Here is a 26,162-nt window from a genome sequence, read left to right as displayed (position 1 = left end):
TAAAACAGGACACCATTATAGACATTATTAATCAACCACGTCTGGGGCAGTTGAGATATGAACCTTCTGGTCCAGGGCTCCAAATAATGAATATATCACAAAATGTAGATTTCCTCACATCCATAAATGATTTGATAGATAATATTTCTTGATTAAATTCTAGGCATAGAGCCATACAGCATGGAAACAGATCTTTTTGTCATACTTGTTCATGCCAACCAGATTTCCTAAACTAAACTAGTCTCTACTTACCTGTGTTTGACCCATATCCCTTTAAACCTTTCCAATCCATGTACCAGTTCAAACGTATTTTATATGTTGTAACTGTACTCACCTCAATTAATACACATGATTTCTTGCATCATATTAACTTTTGTTTTGAACAGATTTTACCATGATGTTGCTTATATAGCTCTGATTGTGCTCTACCAAACTTAATGTTGACACTGTCTGAAAATGTCTCACTTCAGGTAATGAATGCAAGTCCTAATTTGAGTTTTAATTCACATAGACCATTTGTTTTTCGGTCCAAATATTGAAATGTAAATATTTTTGTAGATTATAATGACTGACATTTTCTCAACGGTGTACCTTTGCTTTCTTTATCCTTTATAACCTTATAGTAGGACTGCATCAATGCATCAAAGTCACTTTTGTCACCCCCTTTTGGCTCAACAATAATGGCTTTGATCTCCTCCAGTTTTTTCCATAAACCTGTGAGCATCCAGCGATTCTGCAGCTTGTCCAGCATCTGCAAATAGGAGGAAAACATATTGTTTAAGTAGGCTTGAAAATCTCAAAATCAAGTTAATGAATTTCATTTCCAAAGAATTATTCACCTCAAAATATTTGACAGGGAATAAAGACTCATATAGTATTCTAATTAATTTGAATGAAATAACAATTAATTATTTAGATCAGAAGATGCAATATCCTTCAGTTTTTAAAGTAGTACATTCAATCTTTTATTATTTCATTCATAATTTCTCTCCTTCACATTTGAAATAGAAACTGCCAATACAAGACTGTTACAGTGTAATTACCCACATTTGCCATTGGTGAATGGCAGAGTATTTATCAACTAGTGGATACAATTCTGGGAGATAAGTTTACACAGGCAGCTTGCATTATGAATATAGACATGGGAATTTATTACAGAACCAGCTGACAGAATGGGTATTCAATGATTATAGGTTAGCATGGGAAGCATTTCCAAAATATTCAAAAAAGTTTACGTTTTTGAAACTTGGATGCTGTGGGGTTTATTTAACTGTGTAAAAATGTATAATCCTGTTAACATGAAAATTGATTACCATGAGTTAAAGAAAAGTATTTTAGATTCTAAACCCATTTTCCCAGATGCCAGCCTTGCTTTATTACTGGAGGGAAATGCTTACATTCAATTGATAACGTTCATTCCATCAATTGGCTAGGAAATCTAATGCTTACATACTTACTCTTAGCAATAATTCCCTAAAGTATTCTCCATTTACCCATATGGAAAGCGCTTGCACATTATGGTTTCACTCATGCAAAATTCCAATTAGCAGGTTGTACACATTTTCAATGACTGAAAACTCAAAAATTTAAATGTCAATATTGAGTAACCCCTAAAGGATTTAACACCAACTGGGCCCAACAAAAATGTACTGTGGTTGCATTACTATTTCTCCTGAGGAATGCTAAGTACAGATATTCAGCTGTGTTACTGTCTAAACCACATGGTTTCACAATTATTAAAATCATTAGTAAGGTACAAATAAGACCTGTCTCAACTATGACAAATTCATAAATAGTAACTTCTTTAAAAAAATCACCTTGATGTTAAATATACATTAAGGAATGTGAACATGAATGAGCGTTACAAAGAATGCCTGACTTCAAAAAAAACCTTAGCTGAAATTCCCAAGACCTTTTATCATCATGAACTGAACATAAATTGTAGGAACACAAATGAAAACTACATTATTTCACCTTCAAACACTACTACTTTTGCACGCAGATTTTAAATTACAAGATAGGAAAAATAGGAATGAAAGATAAATGAAGAGCTACTGAAAGAACATAAAATTAGAAATAATAGTCAGAACATGTGGAAAAGACCCAACAGTTAATGTTTTATTCATTCTTGGGATGTAGGTGTCAGTGGCCAGGTCAGCATTTATTACCCATCCCTGTGTCAACCACTTTGCTGTGGATCTGGAGTCATGTGTAGTCCAGACCAGGTAAGTACAGCAGTTTCCTTCCCTAAACGGCATTAATGAACCAGATAGGATTTACTGGCAATCCACAATGATCATCATAGTCAGTATTAGACTCCTAATTCCAGATACGTATTGAACTCTATTTCTACCATCTGCCAGGGCAGGATTTGAACCTGTGCCCGTAGAACATTACCAGGGTCTCTGGATTAATAGGTTAGCAATAATACCACAAGGCCATCAGCACTCCTGAAAGTAGAGTTATCTGGACTACATATACTTGACCACTTTTCTGTGGATTTTGCTTTGCAGAAATGCAAAATTGGCAAAACGATACCGCAATCAAATTTCAGCTTAAGATTCTTTGTATTTAGGGTTGTAAATATCTTTATTTAGTTCCGAAAAATGCAAAACTGAGACAGTAATGAAGCTGAACGCAGGGTTCTTAACAGGAAGAGGGCATAATAGCCAATCAGGTGATGAATGCTGCACTCAGCCAGGTTACCAATGGTCACAGTGCCAGAAACGTAAAATAGAGAAGCCTCAATTCTCCATAGAATCTGGTCTCCTCAGTCTAATTATGTGATAAACTCTGATTATCCAACTCTGGGATATATCACAGTTACTCAAAGTGCTTTTCTACAATTCCACCATCTACATTTTAGAAAAAGAATCTTCAAGCAAGTAGCAGGCCTACATCTATAATAAACTTTCTCAGTTGCCTGGTATGGAGGGAAGGTCTTACGAGGAAAGGCTGAGGGACTTGAGGCTGTTTTCATTAGAGAGAAGAAGGTTGAGAGGTGACTTAATTGAAACATATAAAATAATTAGAGGGTTAGATAGGGTGGATAGGGTGAGCCTTTTTCCTAGGATGGTGACGGCGAGCACAAGGGGGCATAGCTTTAAATTGAGGGGTGAAAGATATAGGACAGATGTCAGAGGTAGTTTCTTTACTCAGAGAGTAGTAAGGGAATGGAACGCTTTGCCTGCAACGGTAGTAGATTCACCAACTTTAGGTACATTTAAGTCGTCATTGGACAAGCATATGGACGTACATGGAATAATGTAGGTTAGATAGACTTGAGATCGGTATGACAGGTCGGCACAACATCGAGGGCTGAAGGGCCTGTACTGTGCTGTAATGTTCTATGTTCTATCCATATCTGCTTATAATCTTTGCATATGTATTTAATCTTATAATTAGCATCACTTCTAAAATCAGTAACTTTCAACAGTGAAGTGGCGCAATAAAGTAAACTTTGTTTGTTTAAAACTAAAGATTTGCTGCTAGTTATTTTCAGATTGTAATACTTAAAATACAGAAAGGAGATGAAAGGAATTCAGTTAAAGGAATTCAGAGATCACAGCACATACTGAGGACATGCATTATGTAGTTATGATTACTATCTCATCAAGTTATTAAATTCAAACTAAGTTGATGCTGAATGGGCAGGGCATTAGGATTTGGATATAATTTAATTCCTCTTTCTTACAGCATAGAACAGTACAGCACAGTACAGGCCCTTCAGGTCACGATGTTGTGCCAACCTATTATCCTACTCTAAGATCAAACTAACCCGCATTCCCTTCATTTTATTATCATCCATGTGCCTATCCAAGAGTTGCTTTAATGTCCCTAATGTGTCTGATTCTACTACTACCACTGGCAGTGCATTCCACGCACCCACCACTCTCGGTGTAAAGAACCTAGCTCTGACATTTCCCCTCTACCTTCCTCCAATCATCTTAAAATATGCCCCCATTTGATAGCCATTTCCGCTGTCAGAAAAAGTCTCTGGCAAAAGTCACCTGTCATCCTTCTTTGCTCCAGTGAGTAAAGCCATAGCTCCCTCAACCTTTCCTCACAAGACCTACCCTCCAGTCCAGGCAGCATCCTGGTAAATCTCTTCTGCACCCTCTCTAAAGGTTCCACATCCTTCCTGTAATGAAGCGACCGCAATATTCCAAGTGTGGTCTAACCAGGGTTTTATAGAGCTGTACCATAACCTCGCAGCTCTAAAACTCAATCCCTTGCTAATGAAAGCCAACACGCCATACGCTTTCTTAACAACCCTATCAACTTGTGTGGCAACTTTGAGGAATATAAGGACATGGCCCCAAGATCCCTCTGTTCCTCCACACTGCCAAGACTCCTGCCATTAACCCTGTATTCTGCACCCAAATTCAACCTTCCAAGATGAATTACTTCACACTTTTCTGGATTGAATTCCATCTGCCACTTTGTTGTCCTGCTCTGCAGCCTGTCAACGTCCCGTTGCAACCTACAACAACAGCCCTCCACACCATCCACAACTCCACTAACCTTCATGTTATTGACAAACTTGCTAACCCACCCTTCCACTTTGTCATCCAAGTCATTTATAAAGATTAAAAACAGCACAGGCCCCAGAACAGATCCCTGTGGAACACCACTGGTCACCAAGCTCCAGGCTGAATACTTTCCATCTACTAATGTAATCTACTAATTTCCAGTCTTCTATTGAACAGCTAACTCTGTATCCAAACAGCCAAATTTCCCTGAATCCCATGCATCCTTAATTTCTGAACGAGCCTACCATCCTCAAAGGATTCAATAAGGCTTTTGAGGCATGACCTGCCCCTCACAAAGCCATGCTATTTTTAATCCAGCTCTGCTTTTCCAAATAATCATAAATACTGTCTCTCAGAATCCTCTCCAATAATTTGCCCACTACTGAAGGAAGGCTGACTGGTCTGTAATTCCCTGGGTTATCCCTAATCCCTTTCTTGAACAAGAGAATGACATTTGCCACCCTCCAATCATCTGGCACTACTCCAGTGGACAGGGAGGATGCAAAGACCATCACCAAAGGAACAGCAATCTCTTCCATCGCTTCCCATAGAAACCTTGGGTATATCCCATCTGGCCCATATTTTTCATGTTTTTCACCATTTCTAGCACATCCTCCTTCCTAACATCAATCTGTTCAAGCATATCAACCTGTTTTACACAACCCTCACAAATGACAAGGTCCTTTTCACTAGTGAATACTGAAGGAAAGAATTCATTAAGGACCTCCCTTACTTCGTCTGACTCCTGGCACAACTTCCCTCCACTATCCCTGATCAGCCATACCCTCACTCTGGCCATCCTCTTGTTCCTCACGTAAGTATAGTGCGCCTTGGGGTTTTCCTTAATCCTACTCTCCAAAGCTTTTTCATGCCGCCTTCTAGCTCTCCTAAGTCTATTCTTCAGTTGCTTCCTGGCTACCTTGTAACCCTCTAAAGGCCTGTCCAATCTTTGCTCCATCAACCTTACATAAGCTTCCTTCTTCCTCTTGACTGTATGTTCCATGTGTCTTGTCATCCAAGGTTCCTTCTCCTTACCATCCCTTCCTTGCCTCAGAGGGGCAAACTTATCCAACACCTGCAGGAAGTGTTCCCTAAACAACCTCCACATTTCTGTCATGTATTTCCACGAGACCATCTGTTCCCAATCTATGCTCCACAGTTCCTGCCTAATAGCACTGTAATTCCCTCTCTCCCAATTAAATACTTGCCCATACCATCTGCTCCTATTCCTCTCCATGGCTATAGTAAAGGTCAGGGAGTTGGGATCACTCTCAACAAAATGCTCTCCCACCGAGAGATCTGACACGTGGCCTGGTTTGTTGCCAAGCACCAAATCCAACGTGGCCTCCCTCTAGTCAGCCTATCCACATATCAATTTAGGAATCCTTCCTGGGCACACCTGACAAAATCTGCTCCATTCAAACTATTTGCACTAAGGAGGTTCCAGTCAATATTAGGGAAGTTGAAATTACCCATGACAACAACCCTATTACTTCTGCACCTTTCCAAACTCTGCCTCCCAATCTGTTCCTCAGTAGTCTCTATTACTATTGGGGGGGGGGGGTCCAGAGAAAACTCCCAATAAAGTGACTGCCCCTTTCCTGTTTCTGACTTCAACCCATACTGGTTGAGTAGACAAACCCTCCTCGATAACCTCCCTTTCTGCAGCTGTTATACTATCCCTGATTAGCAATGTCACCCCCCCCACCTCTTTTACCTGCCTCCCTATTTCTTTTGAAACATCGAAATCCCAGAACATCCAACAACCATTCCTGCCCCTGTGTTATCCAAGTGTCCGTAACAGCCACAACATCACACGATAGCCAGCTCCAAGTAACTGATCCATGCTCTAAGTTCATCACCCTTATTTCTGACGCTGCTTGCATTGAAATAGACACACATCAACCCAGCACACTGACTGCAACTTTGCCCTATCAATTGTCTACACTTCCTCACAGACTCTCTACATGCTGTATCTGCCTGTACACCAGCTATCACATCCTCTGATCCGTAGCTCCGGTTCCCATTCCCCTGCCAAACTAGTTTAAACACTCCTGGAGAGCTGTAGCAAACCTCCTGCCCAGGGTATTGCTCCCCTGCCAGTTCAGATGTAACCCGCCCTTTTCGTGCAGGTCCCACCTTCCCCAGAAGGTATCCAATGATCCACATATTTGAAGCCCTGCATCCTACACCAGCTCTGTGGCCACACGTCCAGCTGCACTTGCTCTCTATTCCTAGTCTCATTAGCCTATGGCACCGGTAGCAATTCTGAGATTACTACTCTGCTCATCTTGCCTGTTAGCTTCCAACCTAACTCTCCACATTCACTTTTCAGGCCCTCATCTCTTTTCTGAGTTATGTCATTGGTACCGACGTGTACCATGACTTCTGGCTGCTCACCTTCCCCCGTAAGAATCCTGGAGACTTGATCCGAGACATCCCTGACCCTGACACCCGGGAGGCAACATCCCATCGGAGAGTCTTGATTGCAACCACAGAATCTCCGGTCTGTACCCAATCATTGAATCTCCGATCACTATCGCTCTCCTATTCGATCCCATTCCCTTCTGAGCCACAGAACCAGGCTCAGTGCCAGGACCTGGCCACTATGGCTTTCGCCTGGCAGGTCATCCCACCAACAGTATCCAAAGCACTATACTTATTGTTCAGCGAATGGCCACGGGGGCCTTGTTTCCTCAGCAAACAAGGTGCAAAATGGAGACATAGTCTTTTTGCCTTATTAGGAACAGAGCCTTGCGTGTGAATAAATGTAGCTTCTAGCATGTGCAAATTAATCATTGCTTGAGCCCAATGGACCATTTTAAATTAGTTTTTGCTATAATTCTCATCAAAGTAGTCATTATTTAGCAAATATTGTCCATTAGCAGCACCATAATTAATGCTGGGCACTATTCTGAGCTTTGTCAACATTGGCTGATTGAGCATGCAGTATACATGCTTCCCCTGGTAAGGCCCCGACCAATGTTGACTTGTTAATCTGAACTTAAACAATCAACAAAGTTAATTAGAAACTTAACCTCCTAACTAAGATTGGTGGAGTAGCAGATAACAAAGGGGCCAGTCAGAGAATGCAGCAGAATATAGATAGATTGGACAGTTGGGCAGAAAAATGGCAGATGGAGTTCAATCCAGGCAAATGCGAGGTGATGCAGTTTGGAAGATCCAATTCAACAGCGAACTATATGGTAAATGGAAAAAGCCCTGGGGAAAACTGATGCTCAGAGAGATCTGGGTGTTCAGGTCCATTATACCCTGAAGGTGGCAACGCAGGTTAATACAGTGGTTGAGAAGGCATGCGGCATATTTTCATTCATTGGACGGGGTACTGAGTACAAGAGTTGGCGAGTCATATTGCAGTTGTATAGGACTTTGGTTCGACCACATTTGGAATACTGCGTACAGTTCTGGTTGCCACATTACCAAAAGGATGTAGATACTTTGGAGAGGGCGCAGAGGACGTTCATCAGGATGTTGCCTGGTAATGGACGGCGCGAGCTATGAAGACAGGTTGATTAGGATTATTTACATTAGAAAGACTGAGGTTGAGGTTGGAGGGGGGACCTGATTGAGGTCTACAAAATCATGAGCGGTATAGGCAGGGTGGATAGCAAGAAGCTTTTTCCGAGAATGGGGGACTCAGTTAATAGGGGTCACGATTTCAAGGTGACAGAGGAAAAGTTTAAGGGGGATATGCATGGAAAGTTCTTTATGCAGAGGATGGTGGGTGCCTGGAACGTGTTGTCAGTGGAGGTGGTAGAGGCGGGCACAATAGCATCATTTAAGATGTATCTGGACAGATGAATGGACGGGGAGCAGAGGGATACAGATCCTTGGAAAATAGGCAACATGTTTAGATGGAGGATCTGGATTGGCACGGGCTTGGAGAGCCAAAGGGCCTGCTCCTGTGCTGCAATTTTCTTTTATCTAATGTTATGAAACAATTTTATAGTAACCAAGGGCAGACCACTTGAATTTAAAAAAATCTAAAGCTGCAGATCCTATTTATCTACACTTAATGTATTAGTATATACTTAATATCTTTAAAGTTTTAAGATATGAAACAATTAGCTTTTATTTTCAAGATAACAGTACACTAATAAGATGCTGCATTTAGCAATCTTATTTTAAATTAATGCACATTTTAAGGCCTGAATTCTTAATTTGTGTCATCTGTTCCAATAGTATGCTGTTTTGGACTGTCGCCACTCTTATGTGCTGCTTTGTATTGTTTTGCATTACTATTTTTCAAAATTGCTTTGTTTTGTGTCATTTTATGTCACCATATGTATTGGTTTGATTTCAAGTCCTGTAACCATATTGGCGCCACTCTGAATCGAATGCGAGAAAAAGCAGTTCATTGCACTGAGATAAGAAGGAATTTCTTCTCAGAGAGGGTTGACAGTCATTAGAGTCTCTTGCCACAGACAGCTGTGGGTGTAGTGCGCTTGTGTATTTTTGAAGTTGAGATAGCTAGATTCTTGAAGAGCAAGGGAATTAAAGGTTGTGGGAAAAGACAGGAAAATGGACACAAGGAGTATCAGAACGGCTGTGATCCTAGAATGGTGGAAACAGGATTGAAGGGCCAAATGATTTATGCCTGTTCTTACTTTTTATGGTCTACACAAGAAAAGGTGTACAGATACAGCCTGGCTGGAAGTCAAAAGATAAAAAGGGTTCAGAAGGGAGACCTGTAGTCAGATTTAAGAAATGAATGACAAAATTATTAATCTGCAAGATTCAAATGATTCATTTATTGTTGGGGAAGAGCACCGTTAAATGGAGAAAGTGAAACAGAATTCGTTAACAGGTAGGCCCGAAACATCAGCTTTTGTGCTCCTGAAATGCTGCTTGGCCTGCTGTGTTCATCCAGCTTCACACTTTGTTATCATTAACAGGTGTGTTCCTTTTCCCTCAAGCAAAAAATTAGTTAGGCAAAGATGCTGTGTTGACACCATCACTATTTTTCTTTCATTTTTCTCATTTTTAGCTTGGAACTGAAAGGTGAAGTTGAGTACTAAACTTTGAACAGCAGCTGGTTTAAAAAAATTGGAGAACAAAACAGTTGCTGTTGAGAACATGTCTGGAAAGATAATGCAGGTCAATTGCTGCTCTAAGAACGCTTAAGATGATTTGGCACTGAGATGTTTATAATACAAATCATCCAAGAATTTCATGAAGGCCTTGTATTCATCATTGAAACTACTGGCAATTCATGATTTTTTTAAAAAGTTATTCCTTAAAACAGTCATTGGTGAGAGAGTGGGGATTTATAGTGAAGGGATATTTGGCTTAAATTGTAAGTATTAATTAGATTGCCTTGTTGTTCATCTGTGTTCTGCTGATGTTACATTATTACTAATAAATAACTTTTTACTTTGATTGTTAACTCTTGTTTAAGTTATAAACTTGATATTCAAGATCTATTATTTGTAAAATCTATTAAGGAACAATTAAGAAATTTTGAGGGGCATTGAATGTTTTAAGTTCATTGTGCTATAAATCCAGAGATATAGAGGCTGATTAGGTTTGACTTGCTATTCCTGTGTTGTAACAATTGTGAGATGGATTATGAGTAATCAGATGGATGGGTGAGAACCTTCAGAGTTGAGCCAAAAATGCAAGTTTAAGATCCAACTAAAACACAGAAACCAGAAAAAAATCACTAAAAAAAACCCTAGAATATCAGATTAGAATAGGATACATTCAAGAAAATTGAGGAGCAAACTTCCTGAGGTGAGTTGGAAGGAGAATTTGGCGCAACAATCAGTAGAGCAATAGGACTGCATTGAACAATTCAGCTACAATTAGTTTAAGGTGTCTAGTTTAATAAAATTGGTTAGAAACCAATCCAAAATTGAAATTTGGGTACGTGAAAATTTCATGAGTATTGAAACAACTAATGGAGAATTAGAGAAAATAATAAAAGTGGTTAAGGGGAGCACTAAGAAAGCCGAAACTAGCAGGATTTAAAAAAAAATCAATTGGAACGATACACAACTTCCCAATGACCAAATAAAAATACTAGCAAAAGCAAGCTGAGATTGTAGAGAGGAAAGAGCGGCACAGTAACTCATTGGTTAGCACTACTGCCCCATAGCACCAGGGATCCAGGTTCAATACCACCCTTGGGTTATTGTCTGTGTGCAGTTTGCACATTCGCCCTGTGTCCGCATGGGTTTCCTCCAGGTGCAGTCCAAAGATGTCAAAGTGTGGAACTGGATGAACACAGCAGGCCAAGCAGCATCTCAGGAGCATATAAGCTGACGTTTCGGGCCTAGACCCTTCATCAGAGAGGGGGATGGGGAGAGGGAACTGGAATAAATAGGGAGAGAGGGGGAGGCGGACTGAAGATGGAGAGAAAAGAAGATAGGTGAGGAGGTAGGGAGGGGATAGGTCAGTCCAGGGAAGACGGACAGGTCAAGGAGGCGGGATGAGGTGGTAGGTAGGAAATGGAGGTGCGGCTTGAGTTGGGAGGAAGGGATGGGTGAAAGGAAGAACAGGTTAGGGAAGCGGAGACAGGCTTAACTAATTAAATGTGCATTTAATGAATACTGTATGTAATTCCATTCAACATTCTTTCCAACGCTTATTTGCATTTTTAAAATGCATTCACAGGGTGTGGGCCTATCCTAACTACCCAAAGGGCTGTTAGCAGTCAACCACAATTCTGGGGGCCTGGTGCCACATGTATGGCAGACCTGGTAAGGATGGCAGGTTTCCTTCCTATGGGTTTTACTGACATTTGAAAACATTTTCATGGTCATCATTAAACTCTTAATTCTAGGTTTGTTATGGAATTCAAATTCGACCATCTGTTCGTGAATTTCAAAACCAGGCCCCAGAATAATACCTTCTTTGTAGTCTACAACAATGTTTGAGATGCATTTAAACAGACAGATGATCACACAGGGAACAGAGGGATAAGGACAATGTGCAGGCTGATGGGATCAGTTTAGAATGGCATCATGGTCGGCACAGATATGGCAGGCTGAAGGGTCTATTCCTGTAATGTACCGTGTTGTTCTATGCTCTACCTGTTAAATTTCTCCAGTACTTTTTGTTTTCTTGCACAGAATTAAGTTTGGAATTCCACTGATCTGTCCAGTTTTTTTTAATTCAATTAATTCAACACTCACAATTTCCGAAAAGCTGGAAAAGCCATTCATTCATATTTAACCCTAACAATTTATTTTCACTTTGATCTGGTTATGGATTGCTTACATCAATGATGATTCTATGAATATACTTATAGTCATAGTCTATACTGAATCAATTTACGCCACACATTGTACAAATAATATTTTCTTTTCAAATACAAAAACAAAAATACCAGAACTGCTGGAAATCTGATTTATTTTCAGAAATGAAGTCCTTTCAAAAATTGCCTTGTACCTATTCAACATACTGACGTCCAATGTACGACATAAATGGCAGATTCCCGTACTGAGATAATGATGCCCTGAAGTTGGATTTCTTTTCTGCTGTGATAAGGTCACATCACAGAAATGAAAAAGTGAGGTTTACAACCGATAGGGTGACATTTCAACATTTGAGAGGCATCTGGATGGTTACATGAATAGGGAGGGAATAGAGGGATACAGAGCGAATAAGGGCTGAAGGTTCATTTTTTAGTTCAGTCAGGACATGATGATTGGCACAGGCTTGGAGGCCGAAGTGCCTGTTCCTGTGCTGTACTTCTCTTTTGTTCTATCTCCTACTGGAACAGATTGGGAGGACATTTCACAGAAACCCAGGGGGCGGGGGGGGGGGGGGGGGGGGTGGAGGGAATAAATGTGTAATGTGTTGTTCTTTTTACCACTATAATCATAAATATAGCTTTAAATACAGTGAAACAACTAACAGAGTAAGTGACAAAAGCAATTTATTAGCATGCCAAACATAAAATAGCACAATGGGATCCGTGGACATTTACACCATAGGAGATGGGCATTTGGCACATTGTGTCTGCGTCAGTCAAAAGTGATTTGACTACACTATTCCCATTTTTCAGCGTTTGGCCATAGCTGTAGTGCAATAGTCTTCCAACTTTTGTAAGCACAGTATTGCTTTTTGAATACAAATGCAACCCAGGATCTAAAATCATCAACATATAACATATTTTACCCTCTGCTCACCAAGTCTCAGTGTAACAACTGTGACTGCAAAATATCTGATAGTGCCCGTAAGTCTGACATGTCATCTTCAAATTTTTTCAAACTTTGGAAGGACTAGGTAAAATACTCTGGATTACTGATATTATTTCTTCTGTGTTTTTAAAGTGTCTGAATAAAGAAACAACTTCATAGTCATCACTTCTTAAATTGCTTTGTCATCTATGAATAATTTCTTGTGATGCACTAGATGGCAAACTCAAAATGATGTTTCAGCGGAGGCCTTAGATTTTTTGCCACTGGTTGAGCTTTCAAAATGGCCTTCGGCTTGATCAAAAATGCCCTCAACCGCATCTCTTGCATTTCCTGAACTTGTGCCCTAATATAGCCTTCCCCCAACAAAATTAAGACGAATTCCCCCTTGTCCTCACATACCACTCCGCCAACCTCCGCATCTTCTGCCACTTCTGCCACCTACAATCCGACCCCACAACAGAGGAGATATTTCCCTCTCCACCATAATCTGCCTTTCGTCGGAACTGCTCTCCCTGCAATGCCCTCATCCGCTCCACTCTGTCCAGTCAAGGCACAAAACAAACCTTTCATATCAGACAGTGGTTCAGCTGTACAACTTGATATACTGTATCAGCAGCTCCTGATGTGGCTTCCTCTACATTGGTAGGACCAAGGTAAGACTGAAACCATTTCGTACAGCATGTGCATTCTTCACGCGACAAAAATACCACCTTCCAGTCGTCAACCATTTTAACTCCCTCTCCCACTTCCTGGGTGACATGTTCGACCTGGACCTCCTCCAGTGACACCACCCGCAAACTGTGGGAGTAACACCCCATAATCCGCCTCGGGACCCTACAGCCCAATGGCCTAAACATGTGTTCCTCCAGCTCCATACGGAGTTGTCTCTTCAGTTTGTCAATTTCCTTTGTCTAAACTCTGCTGCTCAAAAGAAAATGATCCTTGAATTTATTATGTGTCTCATGATGTCAATCCCAAATTCCCCTTTTTACTTACAACTTTTTGAATTTATTTTCATTTTTACTCTTTATTCAAGGCAAACACGCTTATATCTTACAGTAGTGAACAGACATTAATTTTCCTAGGTAACATCTTGGTAGTACTAGACTTGAAACATTCTCTCCGTTTCACTCTCCACTGATGCTGCCAGATCTATGGAGTTTGTCTAGCATTCTGTGTATATTTTAGATTTCTAGCTTCTACATAGCTTTTATCTTGGTAAATGTCCTCTGTATCCTCACCAGTCTCAGTACTCCAATTGTGACCTAAAAAGTGCTTTATACAATTCCAACCTCCTTCCTCTTGTATTCAATGCCTTTGCTAATAAAGGCAAATATTCCACCCGCCTTCTTCACCACTTGTCTCACTAACTTCAGGGGATCTGTGGATATGTGCACAAACATCACTCTGATCGCCAGCACTTTCCAAGATCCTATTATTCATTGCGTGAACGTTTGCCCTGTTAGGCCTCCCCAAGTGCAATAGCTCAAACTATTCTGGGTTGGATTCCATATGTTATTGCTCTACGTTGCTGACTGGTCTATTAATATTATACCACAGTGTACGGCTATCTTCCTCATAATTTATCTTACCAACTTTATTAATAATAGACAATTTTAACAGTCCTCTGGCACTCATTTGTGGTCAGAGAGGATTTGAAAATTACTACTAAGGCCTCTGATATTCACCTTCCTCAATGGACTAGGACACATTTTATCAGGGCTCAAAAGATTTAACCACTTTTAAGGCTGCTACTCCCTCTAGTGCCTTCTCTCTCTGTGTTATTTTTTCTAACATTTCTCAGTCCTGCACCATGGTATCCATACTCACGTTGCCTTTTTCCACTGTGAAAACTGATGCAAAATATTCATTGACAACTGTGGCCATGTCCTCTGGGTTCATATGCAATCACATCGACAGTCCCCAAGGGGTCCTACCTCTTTTCCTAGTTTTCTCTTGCTCGTTATATATTTTAAAAAGCCTTTCAGGTTTTCCTTTGTTCTACTGGTTCTAAACTAGTCCCACTTGTCTGCACTTGACCCACATCCCTCCAAACCTTCATATTCATGTACTTTCCTAAATATCTTTTAAATGTTCTAACTGTACTTGTGTACACCACTGTCTCTGGCATTTATTCCACAAATGAACCACTCTCTGAGTATAAAAGCAGCCATTCACGTCCTTTGTAAAACTTTCTCCTCTCACCTTAAAAATATAACCCCCTGTTTTGAATTCCTCCACCTTCAGGAAAAGATCTTTACTATTTATCTTACCTACGCCCCTCATGATTTTATTAATCTCTATAAGGTCACCTCTCAACCTCATATGCTCCACTGAAAGAAGTTCCAGCCTATCCAGCGTTTCCTTATAACTGAAACCTCCATTCCCAGCAATATCCTACTAATTTTTTTCTGAAACCTCTCCAATTCAGTAATAGCCTTCCTGTAGCTGGGCAACCAGAACTACATACAGCACACTAGAAGAGGCCTCACCAACATCCTGCACAACCTCAACATGATATCCCAACTCTTATACTCAAAGGTCTCAGCAATGAAAGTGAGCATTCTAAATACCTTCTTAACCACCCTGTCTACTTGTGACATAAATTTCAAAATATTATAAACCTGAACCCTTGGGTCTCTCTGTACTACAACACTATCCAGGGCTCTACCATTCATTGCATAACTTCTGCTCTTGTTTCTTTCACCAAAATGCAATAGCTCATATTTATCCAAATTTATCTGGAACAAACTTTTTTTTTGTCTTAATACTAACCTTTATGTTCCTTGACATCTAGGAGTCTTTCAGGAACGTATTTTTCCTATTCTTGCTATTTTCTCTCTGAAAGCTGCCCACTGCTCTGACAGTTTTATCTGCAAGTAGCTGCTCTCCAGTCCTCTTGGATTAAACTGTATCTTATCTCAGCAAAATTAACCATTCCCCAGTTTAGAACTTCTTTTCCCAGCCCATTCTTATCCTTTTCCATAACTTTCAGCCTATTTTTCTTCGAAGATATCATACTCTCACATACATATTAGAGTTCTCCACTCGACTATCTTATTCCTTAGGCTCTTTGCATGAAAAATATTTAATTTATCCTGGCTAAAACCACTGTTTTCTAATCTAGCGTACGTTTCCTCTGTCTTCCTGATTCACTTATTCACATTTTAACTCCTGATTCCATCTTGGCTTCGCTCCCATCTGACCTACTTGTCAGGATTCTAAGCTCCTCCTAATATAGCGGAAACCCCCCCCCAAAAGCATTAGATATAACTCTATCAACTTGAACAGTCCCCAAACTCCCTCAGAAATGGTCACATGCCTTTGACACCCAGCAATCTATTCATCTGTTCTTTTCTTCTCTTCCTATACTCAGTCCTGCATTGCATTGCGTGTAATCGGAGATTTCTCCAGAGAGGAATTGCCACTCTCACTGGTTTCCAGGGCAGGAAAATAGTTTAGGAGAGGCATCACAGGTCCCCCCACTACTTGCCTGGTCCCATTATTCTCTTTGGTGGTTATAAATACTCCATGTACTCTATTCATTTAGCTGCAGTGTAATCATGTTCTGAAATGTGCTATTCCTGAACCCTTCAGTCTCATGAATGCATCATAATGCCCCTAAGCTGCTGTTCAAATTCAAAAACTTGGGAGGTCAAGTTCGTCTAGTTGGAGGCATGCCGCGCACATACGATCATCCAGATTGCCTGGAGTGTCGACGCACTGCCCACATATTGAAGGACGTGCAAATCATAGATGTGAAGTCCCCAGATATACCTCAACTAAAGTATAGTCCCTTGCCTTTACCTTTACTCGTACTTAAGTATCGACAAGGTCACAATTTAAGGATACTGGGTGGTCCATTTAAGATTGAGATGAGGAGAAATATCTTCATCCAGTGGGTTTTGAGGCTGTGGAATTCTCTGCCTCAGAAAGCAGTTGAGGCCAAAACATAGTCCTTAGGGCAAAGGGATAAAGAGCATGGAGAGAAAGCAGGAACGGGATATTCAATTGGATGATCAGCCATGACCACGTTGAATGGCAGAGCAGGCTTGAAGGGCTGAATGGCTAGTGCTGCTCCGAATTTCTGTTTCTAAGACTAGACAAATCTTGTCCTTGTTTCTGTCCGGATTCCCACTCAGATTCATCATTGGTCTATCTTTGGGTCTGTCTTTTCATTTATTGCAAAAATATATTTTATTCATAAAAATTATATTTTGTACACTGTTTATTCTTTATTCATTCATGGGATGAGGGCGTCACTGGATGGGTCAGCATTTATTGCATGTCCCAGTTGTCCAGAGGGCAGTTGACAGTCAACTACATTGTGGTGGGTCACACGTAGGCCAGGCTAGGTAAAGATGGTAGTTTCCTTGTCTAAAGGACATCAGTAAACCAGATGGGTTTTTCCGACAATGAGCAATGGATTTATGTTTATTAGGTTCATAATTTCAGATTTTTTTAATATTGAATTCAAATTCCACCATCTGCCGTGGCAGGTTTCGAACCTAGAACGTTATCTTGGTCTGTGGATTAACAGTCCAGTAACTAGGCCATTACCTCCCCACAATACCAGGCACTAAAGCAGTCCTGTAGAGTCTTTGCATATAAAGAAAGAACAAATATTGAAATTTGAAATTTCTTGCAATTGCAAAACCAAATATCAAGGAGGCAACTATTTATGTACATGTGAGACAAACAGAGGGTCAGAAAACAGAAAGCACCTTTGTTGTACTTTAGCAGAAAGACCTTAGGCAGTGGTCCTTCCCCACTGTGCTTTTACGACAGCTGCCCCAAGCTTTAGTGCATCCTCTGTACATAGTCTTGGACTTTGGAATGTGTCAGCCTGCAACACTTGGTTGAAGTCAACTCTTTGCACTAGAAGACCAACAGGTTCTGAGCAGACCAAGGAGCGTTTCAGCGAGTTGATGGTCCACTGGGTGCAGTTGATGTTTGTCTCAGTGTTCATCCCAGAAAACAGCCCACATGGCAGAGTCCTGTATCACAGGATATCCTGTATCCTGTATCCACCAAATGATTTTACTGTCTGTTCAGGGAACCACTTTCACTGTGGTCAAAGGTATATCCCTTTACAAATTCTTCTATGATGGACAGGTAGTACGGAATGGTCCTACTACTTGGAGCATTCCGTGCCAATGAGGCCAGGCCCAACCTTCGCAACATCAGGGACAGGTAGAACATCTGTACGTAGTGACACTTAGTGTTTGTGTACTGAGGGTCTATGTACAGTTGCATGCAGCAACTCATAAAAAGAGGCCAACGGAATGAGGGTAGCTTTGGGTTCAGCCCTCCCCCCTTGTACAACAGTTTATACAAAGTGTCCACGCAGACACGGTCCATCTTTGATCTCCAGATGAAGTGGAAGATGGCTTGGAAGACAGGAATGGCACAGGCTCGGAAAATAGGCTGGACCTGCTTAATTGCAGCAATACCATCAGCACCTCAAACCTGATGACCAGGTTTTTACGGGCAATTGAAGGGGAGCATTGCTCCCATTAGTCCAGTTACCTAGGCAATACGCGCCATCCAGGTTTTTGGTATGCCCCCGACCCTATGAACCATATGCCCAGCAACTACAGGTAATCTGATCTAACGGATAAGGGGATAAAGGATCAGTCAGCCAACTTCCAAAGAACATGGCCTCACTCTTGTCTAGATTTATCTTGGCTCCTGAGGCCACTATGAATTGGTCACAGATGCTCAAGAGTCTGTGCAGTGGATCAGAGCAGAAAATGGTGATATCATCAAAGCACAGGAGGTTTTGACTTGCAGACTTCCACTGCCCAAAGCCTTCTCAGGCTCACTGATGGACTCAGCAAAAAGATTCTATACAACACACAAACAAGGTAGCAGAGAGCAACCATGCCTGACTCCAGATCTGATTGGGAAACTTTCTGATTCCTACCTATTGATTGAGATTGCACTAATGTTGTTGATGTAGAACAGTCAGGATCAATTAGATTCTCTTCCCATTGCCCATTTGGGACAGCATATCCCACAGGTAGGTGTGTGATCTCTTGTCAAAGGTCTTCTCCTGATCCAGGCTGGTGAGGCAGGTGTCCAACACCCCTTATCCTCCACAGAGGTGATCGTATCCCTGAAGACTGCAAGGCTCACAAAATCTTCATGCCTGGCACAGCACAAGTTTGACTGAGGTGAACAACTAATCCCAAAGCATATCTCACCCAGGTGGCGATGATCTTGGACAGAATTTAGGATTCTTAGGATTTTTTTTCATTTTATCAATACTTCTCTTCGATACTTACTATCTAAAAGTGTTAAATAAGTTAAACAGAAAATAAATTATGTCACAGCTTACTGGGGTAGCACACTAGAAATCAAGCCCCACTATTTCCAGCGTTGTCACAAAAGTTAAAAATGTTATCAATGTACACAAAGTACCCAATTTACCTGATGGATGGGCCCAGGCTAATAGAAAACATGGACCAGATTTCTGTACCTAACCAGAGCTACTATTTATTATCAACAAACTGTTTATCTATGGTTAGAATCTATGAACTGTCAACATATAATTCTGCTAGTTAAAACTCTGAACCCTCTGTGAAATACCCTGAAGCACAAATAAATGAAAAAGAAGGTTTTGCATGTTGGAATTAAATATCTAGAGAAGCAGTTCAGTGACCCCAGTTCTCAGGGTTCACTGAGGTGATCTTTTTGGTTCAATTGTTCCACAATCTTTTTTCTCCAAGATCTTTCACTTCTTCACAGGAGGCATAGTTGGTTGGTGCACTGACTGCAAAGCCTCTTAGTTACCAGTTAAAGACCACAGCTTAGAGCAACTGGTGAGAGAAAACAGGCTTTACGTGTTTTACTGGAGAGAATGGCCAACCGTTTGACCTCAAGCAGTCCCAAACTTTCTGCCAGTATCATTCATAGCCTCAAGCTGTTCAGCTGCTCAGGAGCCGAGGAGAAAGTTGTTATCAGATTGATGGCCTTTGTTATAACTCCACAAACTAGTGATCTGTTGCTGACCGAATCTCACCACCAGTGTGGGCCTATCTATAAACAGCGTCCCCACACTACTTGAACAAATAGAACAGTGCGAATATGACTTACAAAGAATTTCAGCAACTTGTTTGTTAAAATACAGCCATTTCTTCCTTTACTGCAAAACAATTCTTTTCAAATTTATATCCACAATCAAAAATACAAAATTGATAATCTTTACACTTATCATCAACCTGTATGTATATTACACCTTTACAGTAGCAAAACTGTTCACAAAAGTGCCAAAGATAACATGACACCAAGTCACATTTGAAAATATTAGGTGCACTGACCAAAAGCGTGACCAAAGAGGTAGTTTTGGACAGGCATCTTAAAGGAGGAGAGCAGATTGAGAAGCAATGAGGTTTAGGTAGAAATTCAACTGTTTAGGATCCAGGCAACTGAAGCACAGTCGCCAATGATGAAGTATTGAAAATACAATATAGCAATTGTTTACCTGTTTCATTTCTCAGTCTCTTATATTTAAAACCCAGCTTGATCCTAGTCGGGAATTAACGTACATATACAAATAAGATTTTCAAGAAATATAATTGACTTATTTATGCATATCTTGAGGGCTATAAGTCTTGCTGACAAGACTCACAAGCATGGGCCTCATCTCAAAGTTTAAGCAACATGAAAATGTCTGTCATACCTGCTGTACTCGGCAAGTACACCAATAATGACTAAAGGTGCTTTTAAAAAAATACAAGAAGCTAGTTTAGAAACAAACAGTAACTGGCAATTACTTCGGATGTTAATTCAACTTTGGTGATCAGTTTCATTTGTAATGGTATGTTGCAAGTTGGATAGTAGCCTTATTCAAGTACAGAAGGTTGCTTCAAATTAACTGAACTGGCTGCCAGCCACCAATTTGGACATGATTGCAGCCTGTTAAAATTCAAACTCTCTCTAAAGATTGTGGCCCAGTACTCTCAACAGAGAGCCAGGCTGAGAATTTAGCCTGGCATTTTGGACTGGGCCAAGGGGTGGATTTTCAGTTTGAATGCATGTTGGGGTGATTTGAGGCTGTTATGGTCTATAAGAATGTCTTTCCTAAACAACGTGCCGCAGGGCTGCTTAATTTATTTTCCATGAGGTTCCCATCACAAATAGCCTAATTACCAGCTGCAGGAGGCCCTTTTCGCAAGGTTTAAAGTTACCCAGATAGTTAGGTGTACAAGGAAGATTATTGAGAAGACAAGGCTCTTAACCGTAAAACAAAGATCCCAGGATCTTCTAGACATTTCAAGTCACTGGGTGAGACAGTGGTCCAAGCAAGTGCAGACAGATTCTTGTTTTGATAATTGGGGCCTGGATGAAACATTCTTGATCCACCAGTGCTGCTAGGAGCACACTTACCTCATCAATTCATCTCTTCTCACCATCTGTAAGCTGCAGGAGCCCAGGAAATTCAGCTGACTTGGGTAAAAATAGATCATTTTCAAAATGAAGATATACAAACTGATTATAATAGTTGAATTGGATTGGTAGTTCACCCGCCCTTTACCTCATCTTTGCTAAAACTAGAAGTGGTGGGTTAAAACAAGGTTCAGTTCCTCTTCACCGAGTTGATATTTAGCCTATTGATTCGCATGAGTAAGTCATCTTATCTACTAACCAAAATCTTCAGTGAAGAAAGTCAAACTAAACTGGTAGCACCATAAACAAGTTGTTTTAAAATATGGAAAAAGATGCTAATTATTTTCAATAACACTTGACAGTCTCTAATAGGTATGCTGTGTAGGAGATGAATTGGTTGTCCCCTCTGGTACCTTAGATTAAATAATGTGTATAAAAGTTGGAAATTATAAAACATGAGACAGTCCTCACACATATTGGGTATTTATTTTTACTATTGTCTACTTGGTGGGAATGCTCTCAATCTAGTTGCATTCTTAATAATTTAACCATCATCAGGGAATCATTTGCAATAGCTTTATTTCCTGCTTCCACACCCTGGTATGCTTCCAGAATCTGTTCCCTCTTTCTCATCTGTGTGAAGCTTTTCAGCAACAGCAACATCAACATCAACATCAACATCAGGGGAGGCAATGGCCTAGTGGTATCATCACTGGACTGTTAATCTAGGGGCCCAGATAACATTCTGAGGACCCAAGTTCAAATCCTGCTGCAGTAGATGATAGGATTTGAATTCAGATAAAATATATCTGGAATTAACAGTCTAATGATGACCGTGAATCCATTGTCGATTGTCAGGAAAAACCTATCTGATTCACTAATGTCCTTAGGGAAGGAAACTGCCATCTTTTCCTGGTGTGGCCTACATGTGACTCCAGAACCACAGCAATGTGGTTGACTCTTAACTGTCCTGTGGGCAATTAGGGATATATGCTGCCAAGCCAGCAATATCCTCATCCCATTAATGAATAAAGGAAAACATAAACCCAAAGGCACATTTGTGCTTTTGCCAATGTCTAGGCTCAACTATTTCAATGCATGCCTGAATGATTTCCCACATTCCACCCAGCATAAACTCAAAAATCTGACATGTCTTAACTCACAGCAAGTCCTGTTCCTCTATCATGCTTGTGTTTACAAACCCGCACTGGCTTCTACTCAAATAAACTGTTGATTTTAAAATTCTTATTTTGGTTTTCAAATCATTTCATGACCTTGCTCTTCTCATTCGATTCAATCTCCTCCAGGCCCACAACGGTCAGCGATTATCTTCATTCTTCTAATTCTGGCTCTTGCACATCCACAATTTTAGCTGCAGGAGGCTGTTGACTTGCTCTAGGAATTCCTACATGGTTATGACAAACTCTCCATAACATTGGTACACGCACACAATGAAGGCCATCAGTTTACCTGGGACAAGGTAACCATAGTAGCCCGAGCCAAACATAGACACACACGGGAATTCCTAGAGGCATGGTTCTCCACCCATAGAACAATCAAAGAAAGAATTGGACCCCATACACAAACCCATGCAAATCAAAGCCAGAAAAGACACTACTCATCATAATGGACCAAACAGCATAAATTCCGAGCAGTGTTGACTAACACAGCTTCATCGGGGGCGCCACTGATGATGTCACCTAGCATGGTGGCAAAACATCTGAACGAGAGCAAGCCAGCTCGGTGAGCAAGTCAACAACCTCACCCACAACCCCAAATATAGATCTTTGCCAAAACTTTGAACTTTAGCTGCGGGCTATGTTTTCAGTTTCCTATCTACAAGTTCTGAACCTTACACCTTTCCACCTTGTTTACCTTGCATTTTCTCCTTAAAATTCACCTCTTTGACCAAGCTGTTGGACATGTGACCTAACATTTCTTTATCTGGTTCAGAAGCACACTTTGTTTTATGAATATTCCTGAGAAAAGCCTTGGAATTTTTAATCACATTAAAATGCCGTATAAATCAAAGCTGTTTTTGTATTGAACCTCATATTTACAATATAATTTACAACTGGACGTATTAAGAAAAGCACAAAATAGTGCTCAGATAACAAAATTGATGGTGTTCCAGTCAAATTTATCAAATCTACTTTAGTAATGATGTTGATAAAACAAAAGGATATAAAGAAGTTAAATCATCAGATTTTCTGGATGGATACGAGTATATGCATTAGTTCTACATATGCAAGTTCATTGGTGTGACTTTTCTTGAGGGAAATGGTAATACTTGGAAACATAAAGATTATAGCAGTGAACTGTATTCTGTGCCATAAATCTACACTGCAGTCTGCAGAATGTCTCCTCAGAACAAAAAGGGATTTTTTTAAAGTCAGACTACCTGAATAATGAATGACATTAACATAAATCTCAATAATACCACATGAAATGTTTCACACAGTAGAACAAAGCGACAGTTAAAAATGCCATCATGATGTCACAACGTGTGCTTTGTACCAAATATTTATTACTTCCATCTGGCATAAGTGTTGCAAATACATAGAAAGTATGCCCATTTACTTGTGAATATACTTCTGTAACAAATAAGACAAATAACAGTGCTAACTACACAAGAAGATACAGTTCTTAGTTTTTTTTACTCACTTATGGAATGTGAGCATTGTTGGCTGGCCAGCATTACTGCCTACTCCTATATGTCCTCCATTAGGTGATGACGAGCTGTCTTCTTGAGCCATTGCAGTTCAAGTGCTGTAGGTAGACTCCTGTTTGGGAGGGAATTCCAGGATTCTTATCCAGTGGCAGTGAAGGAAACTGCTCTTGCAGCCACTGTATTTATTTGGCAAGTCCAGCTGAGTTTCTGGTCAAGGATAACTCCCAGAGCGTTGACAGTGGAGCATTCAGTGATGGTAACACCACTAAACGTCAAGGGAAAGTGGTTAGATTGTCTCTTATTGGTGATGATCATTGCCTGGCATTTGTGTAGGATGAATGGTGCTCACCACTCGTCAGAGTAAGCCTGGATTTTAACCAGATCTTTATTTGAACAAGGATTGCTTCAGCATCTGAGGAGTCATGAATGGTGCTGAACATTACGCAGTCTTCGGTGAACATTCCCACTTCTGACTTGCCATGGAGGGAAGATCATTAATAAAGCAACTGAAGATAATTGGGACTCCTGCAGAGATGTCCTGGAGCTGAGACAACTGATCGCCAACAAGCATAATCGTCTTGTTTTGTGCTAATTATGGCTCCAACCACTGGAGAGTTGCCCCTCACCCCATCCCGTTCCTCTCACTAGTGACCTCCAATATCTTCCTCTTTACTCCCTTCACTATCTCTCTCTCTATTCCTTTCTCTCAACTTTTATTTCTTACTGTGGACAAATGATTTTCTGAACTTACTTTGAGATAGCAAGAACTGCAGATGCTGGAGTCAGAGATAACCCAGTGTGGAGCTGGAGGGACACAGCAGGCCAGGCAGCATTTTTCTGAAGAAGGGTCCTGACCTGAAATGTCAACTTTCCGGCTCCTCTGATGCTGTCTGGCCAACTGTGCTCCTCCAGCTCCACACTGGGTTATTTCTGAATTTATATTGTTTATTTCACCTGTGAAACACGTGTATATTCCACAGTTTCATACAGTCACCACTGTATTGAAAACAAGGCTTCACAACTTCTCACATTTCAACTCATCTTTCAAAATGTGAAAACTTTGTAACTTCCTCAGTATTCCCATTCTCCAGGTGTTTAGAACCCAATAAGAACATAGGAATTAGGAGCAGAACTAGGTAATTCAGCACCTCAACCCCGCTCTGCCATTTTATACGATAATGATTGATCATATCTTGGCCTCTACTCCACTAGCTTGTCATCTTCTAACCAGTACTTTATGATTTTGTTGATCATGTATTTGACTCTTATCTACACAATCTTTTTGCTTTGGTTTCTCAGTGTAGGGAAGAAAATTTCATTGAGCTCTAAAATAAAATTGGATGGTTAATTTTAAATCATCTAACTTGACCTTGGTACAGAGATGTTTGGTGACCAACTTCAAAATTTCCTTCACAAGGATTTCAGTCATCAAAACAATGAATATGAAACAGCTACCCTCAATCATATTTAAATTCTATCTTCAGTGTGTAAATGTATCGAAAGCAGTCTAGAGAAAGCTTATAAGCATAATCTCTAATGCGAGTAGGTTGTCTTGAAACAGGGATCTACATTCAAAAGTCAGGCTCGCTTATTTAAAGACATCAGGCAAAATTCTGTCTCTCAGAGGACCTTGAGTCTTTGGAATTGTCTTCTTGAATGGATGGTGGAAGCACAGTTCTTGAGTATTTTTAGGCCAGAAGTAGACAATTTCATCGACAGGGGCATAGAGTACAAAAGTTGGCAAAACATGTTGCAACGAGATAAAACCCCTGTTATGCCACATTTGGAGTATTGTGTGCAGCTTGTCACCACACTACCAGAAGGACGTGGAAGCTTTTGAGAGGGTGCAGAGAAGGTTTGCCAGGATGTTGCCTGGTCTTGAGGGCATTGGCTATGAGGAAAGATTAACAAGACTAGGATTGTTTTTATTGGAAAGACAGCAGCTGAGAGGAGACTTGATAGAGGTCTACAAAATTATGAGAGCACAGAAAAGGTGGATAGTCAGTGGCTTTTTTTCCCAGGATTGATGTTTCAATCACAAGGGGGCACACGTTCAAGGTAAGAGGGCAAAAGTTTAAGGGAGATGTGCGAGGAAAGTTTTTCACACAGAGAATGGCAGGAGCCTGCAATGCACATTGGTGACATTTAAGAGGCATCTGGATGGTTACATGAATAAGGAGGGAATATAGGAATACCAACTGATTAAGGGCAGAAGGTTTTTTTTTAAGTTTAGTTAGGGCATGATGATCGGCACAGGCTTGGAGGACTGAAGGGCCTGTTCTTATGCCGTAGTTCTGTTTTGTTCTTGTTGTTAATCAAGGGGGTAAAAGGTTGTCAGGAGTAGGCAGGAATATGTATATACGGAATGGAGGTATTATCATATCAGCCACGATCTCATTG

The 26,162-nt window shown here is 40.6% G+C and overlaps 1 protein-coding gene across 2 annotated transcripts in view; it reads right to left on the bottom strand.

Annotated features, from left to right (window-relative positions):
* brip1 (BRCA1 interacting helicase 1) overlaps positions 1-26,162 on the bottom strand; it is a 243,832-nt gene that overhangs the window by 74,127 nt on the left and 143,543 nt on the right. For both annotated transcript variants that reach the window (XM_059655417.1, XM_059655418.1), the window contains exon 15: positions 592-751. In XM_059655417.1, the coding sequence (XP_059511400.1) occupies positions 592-751 (160 nt within the window). The remainder of the gene's footprint in view (positions 1-591; positions 752-26,162) is intronic.

Source organism: Stegostoma tigrinum, chromosome 27 (assembly GCF_030684315.1).
Source record: "Stegostoma tigrinum isolate sSteTig4 chromosome 27, sSteTig4.hap1, whole genome shotgun sequence".
In the NCBI taxonomy this organism is placed as follows: Eukaryota; Metazoa; Chordata; class Chondrichthyes; order Orectolobiformes; family Stegostomatidae; genus Stegostoma; species Stegostoma tigrinum.
Note: the sequence above shows the minus strand (reverse complement) of the source record. Positions and strands in the feature narration are given on the sequence as shown.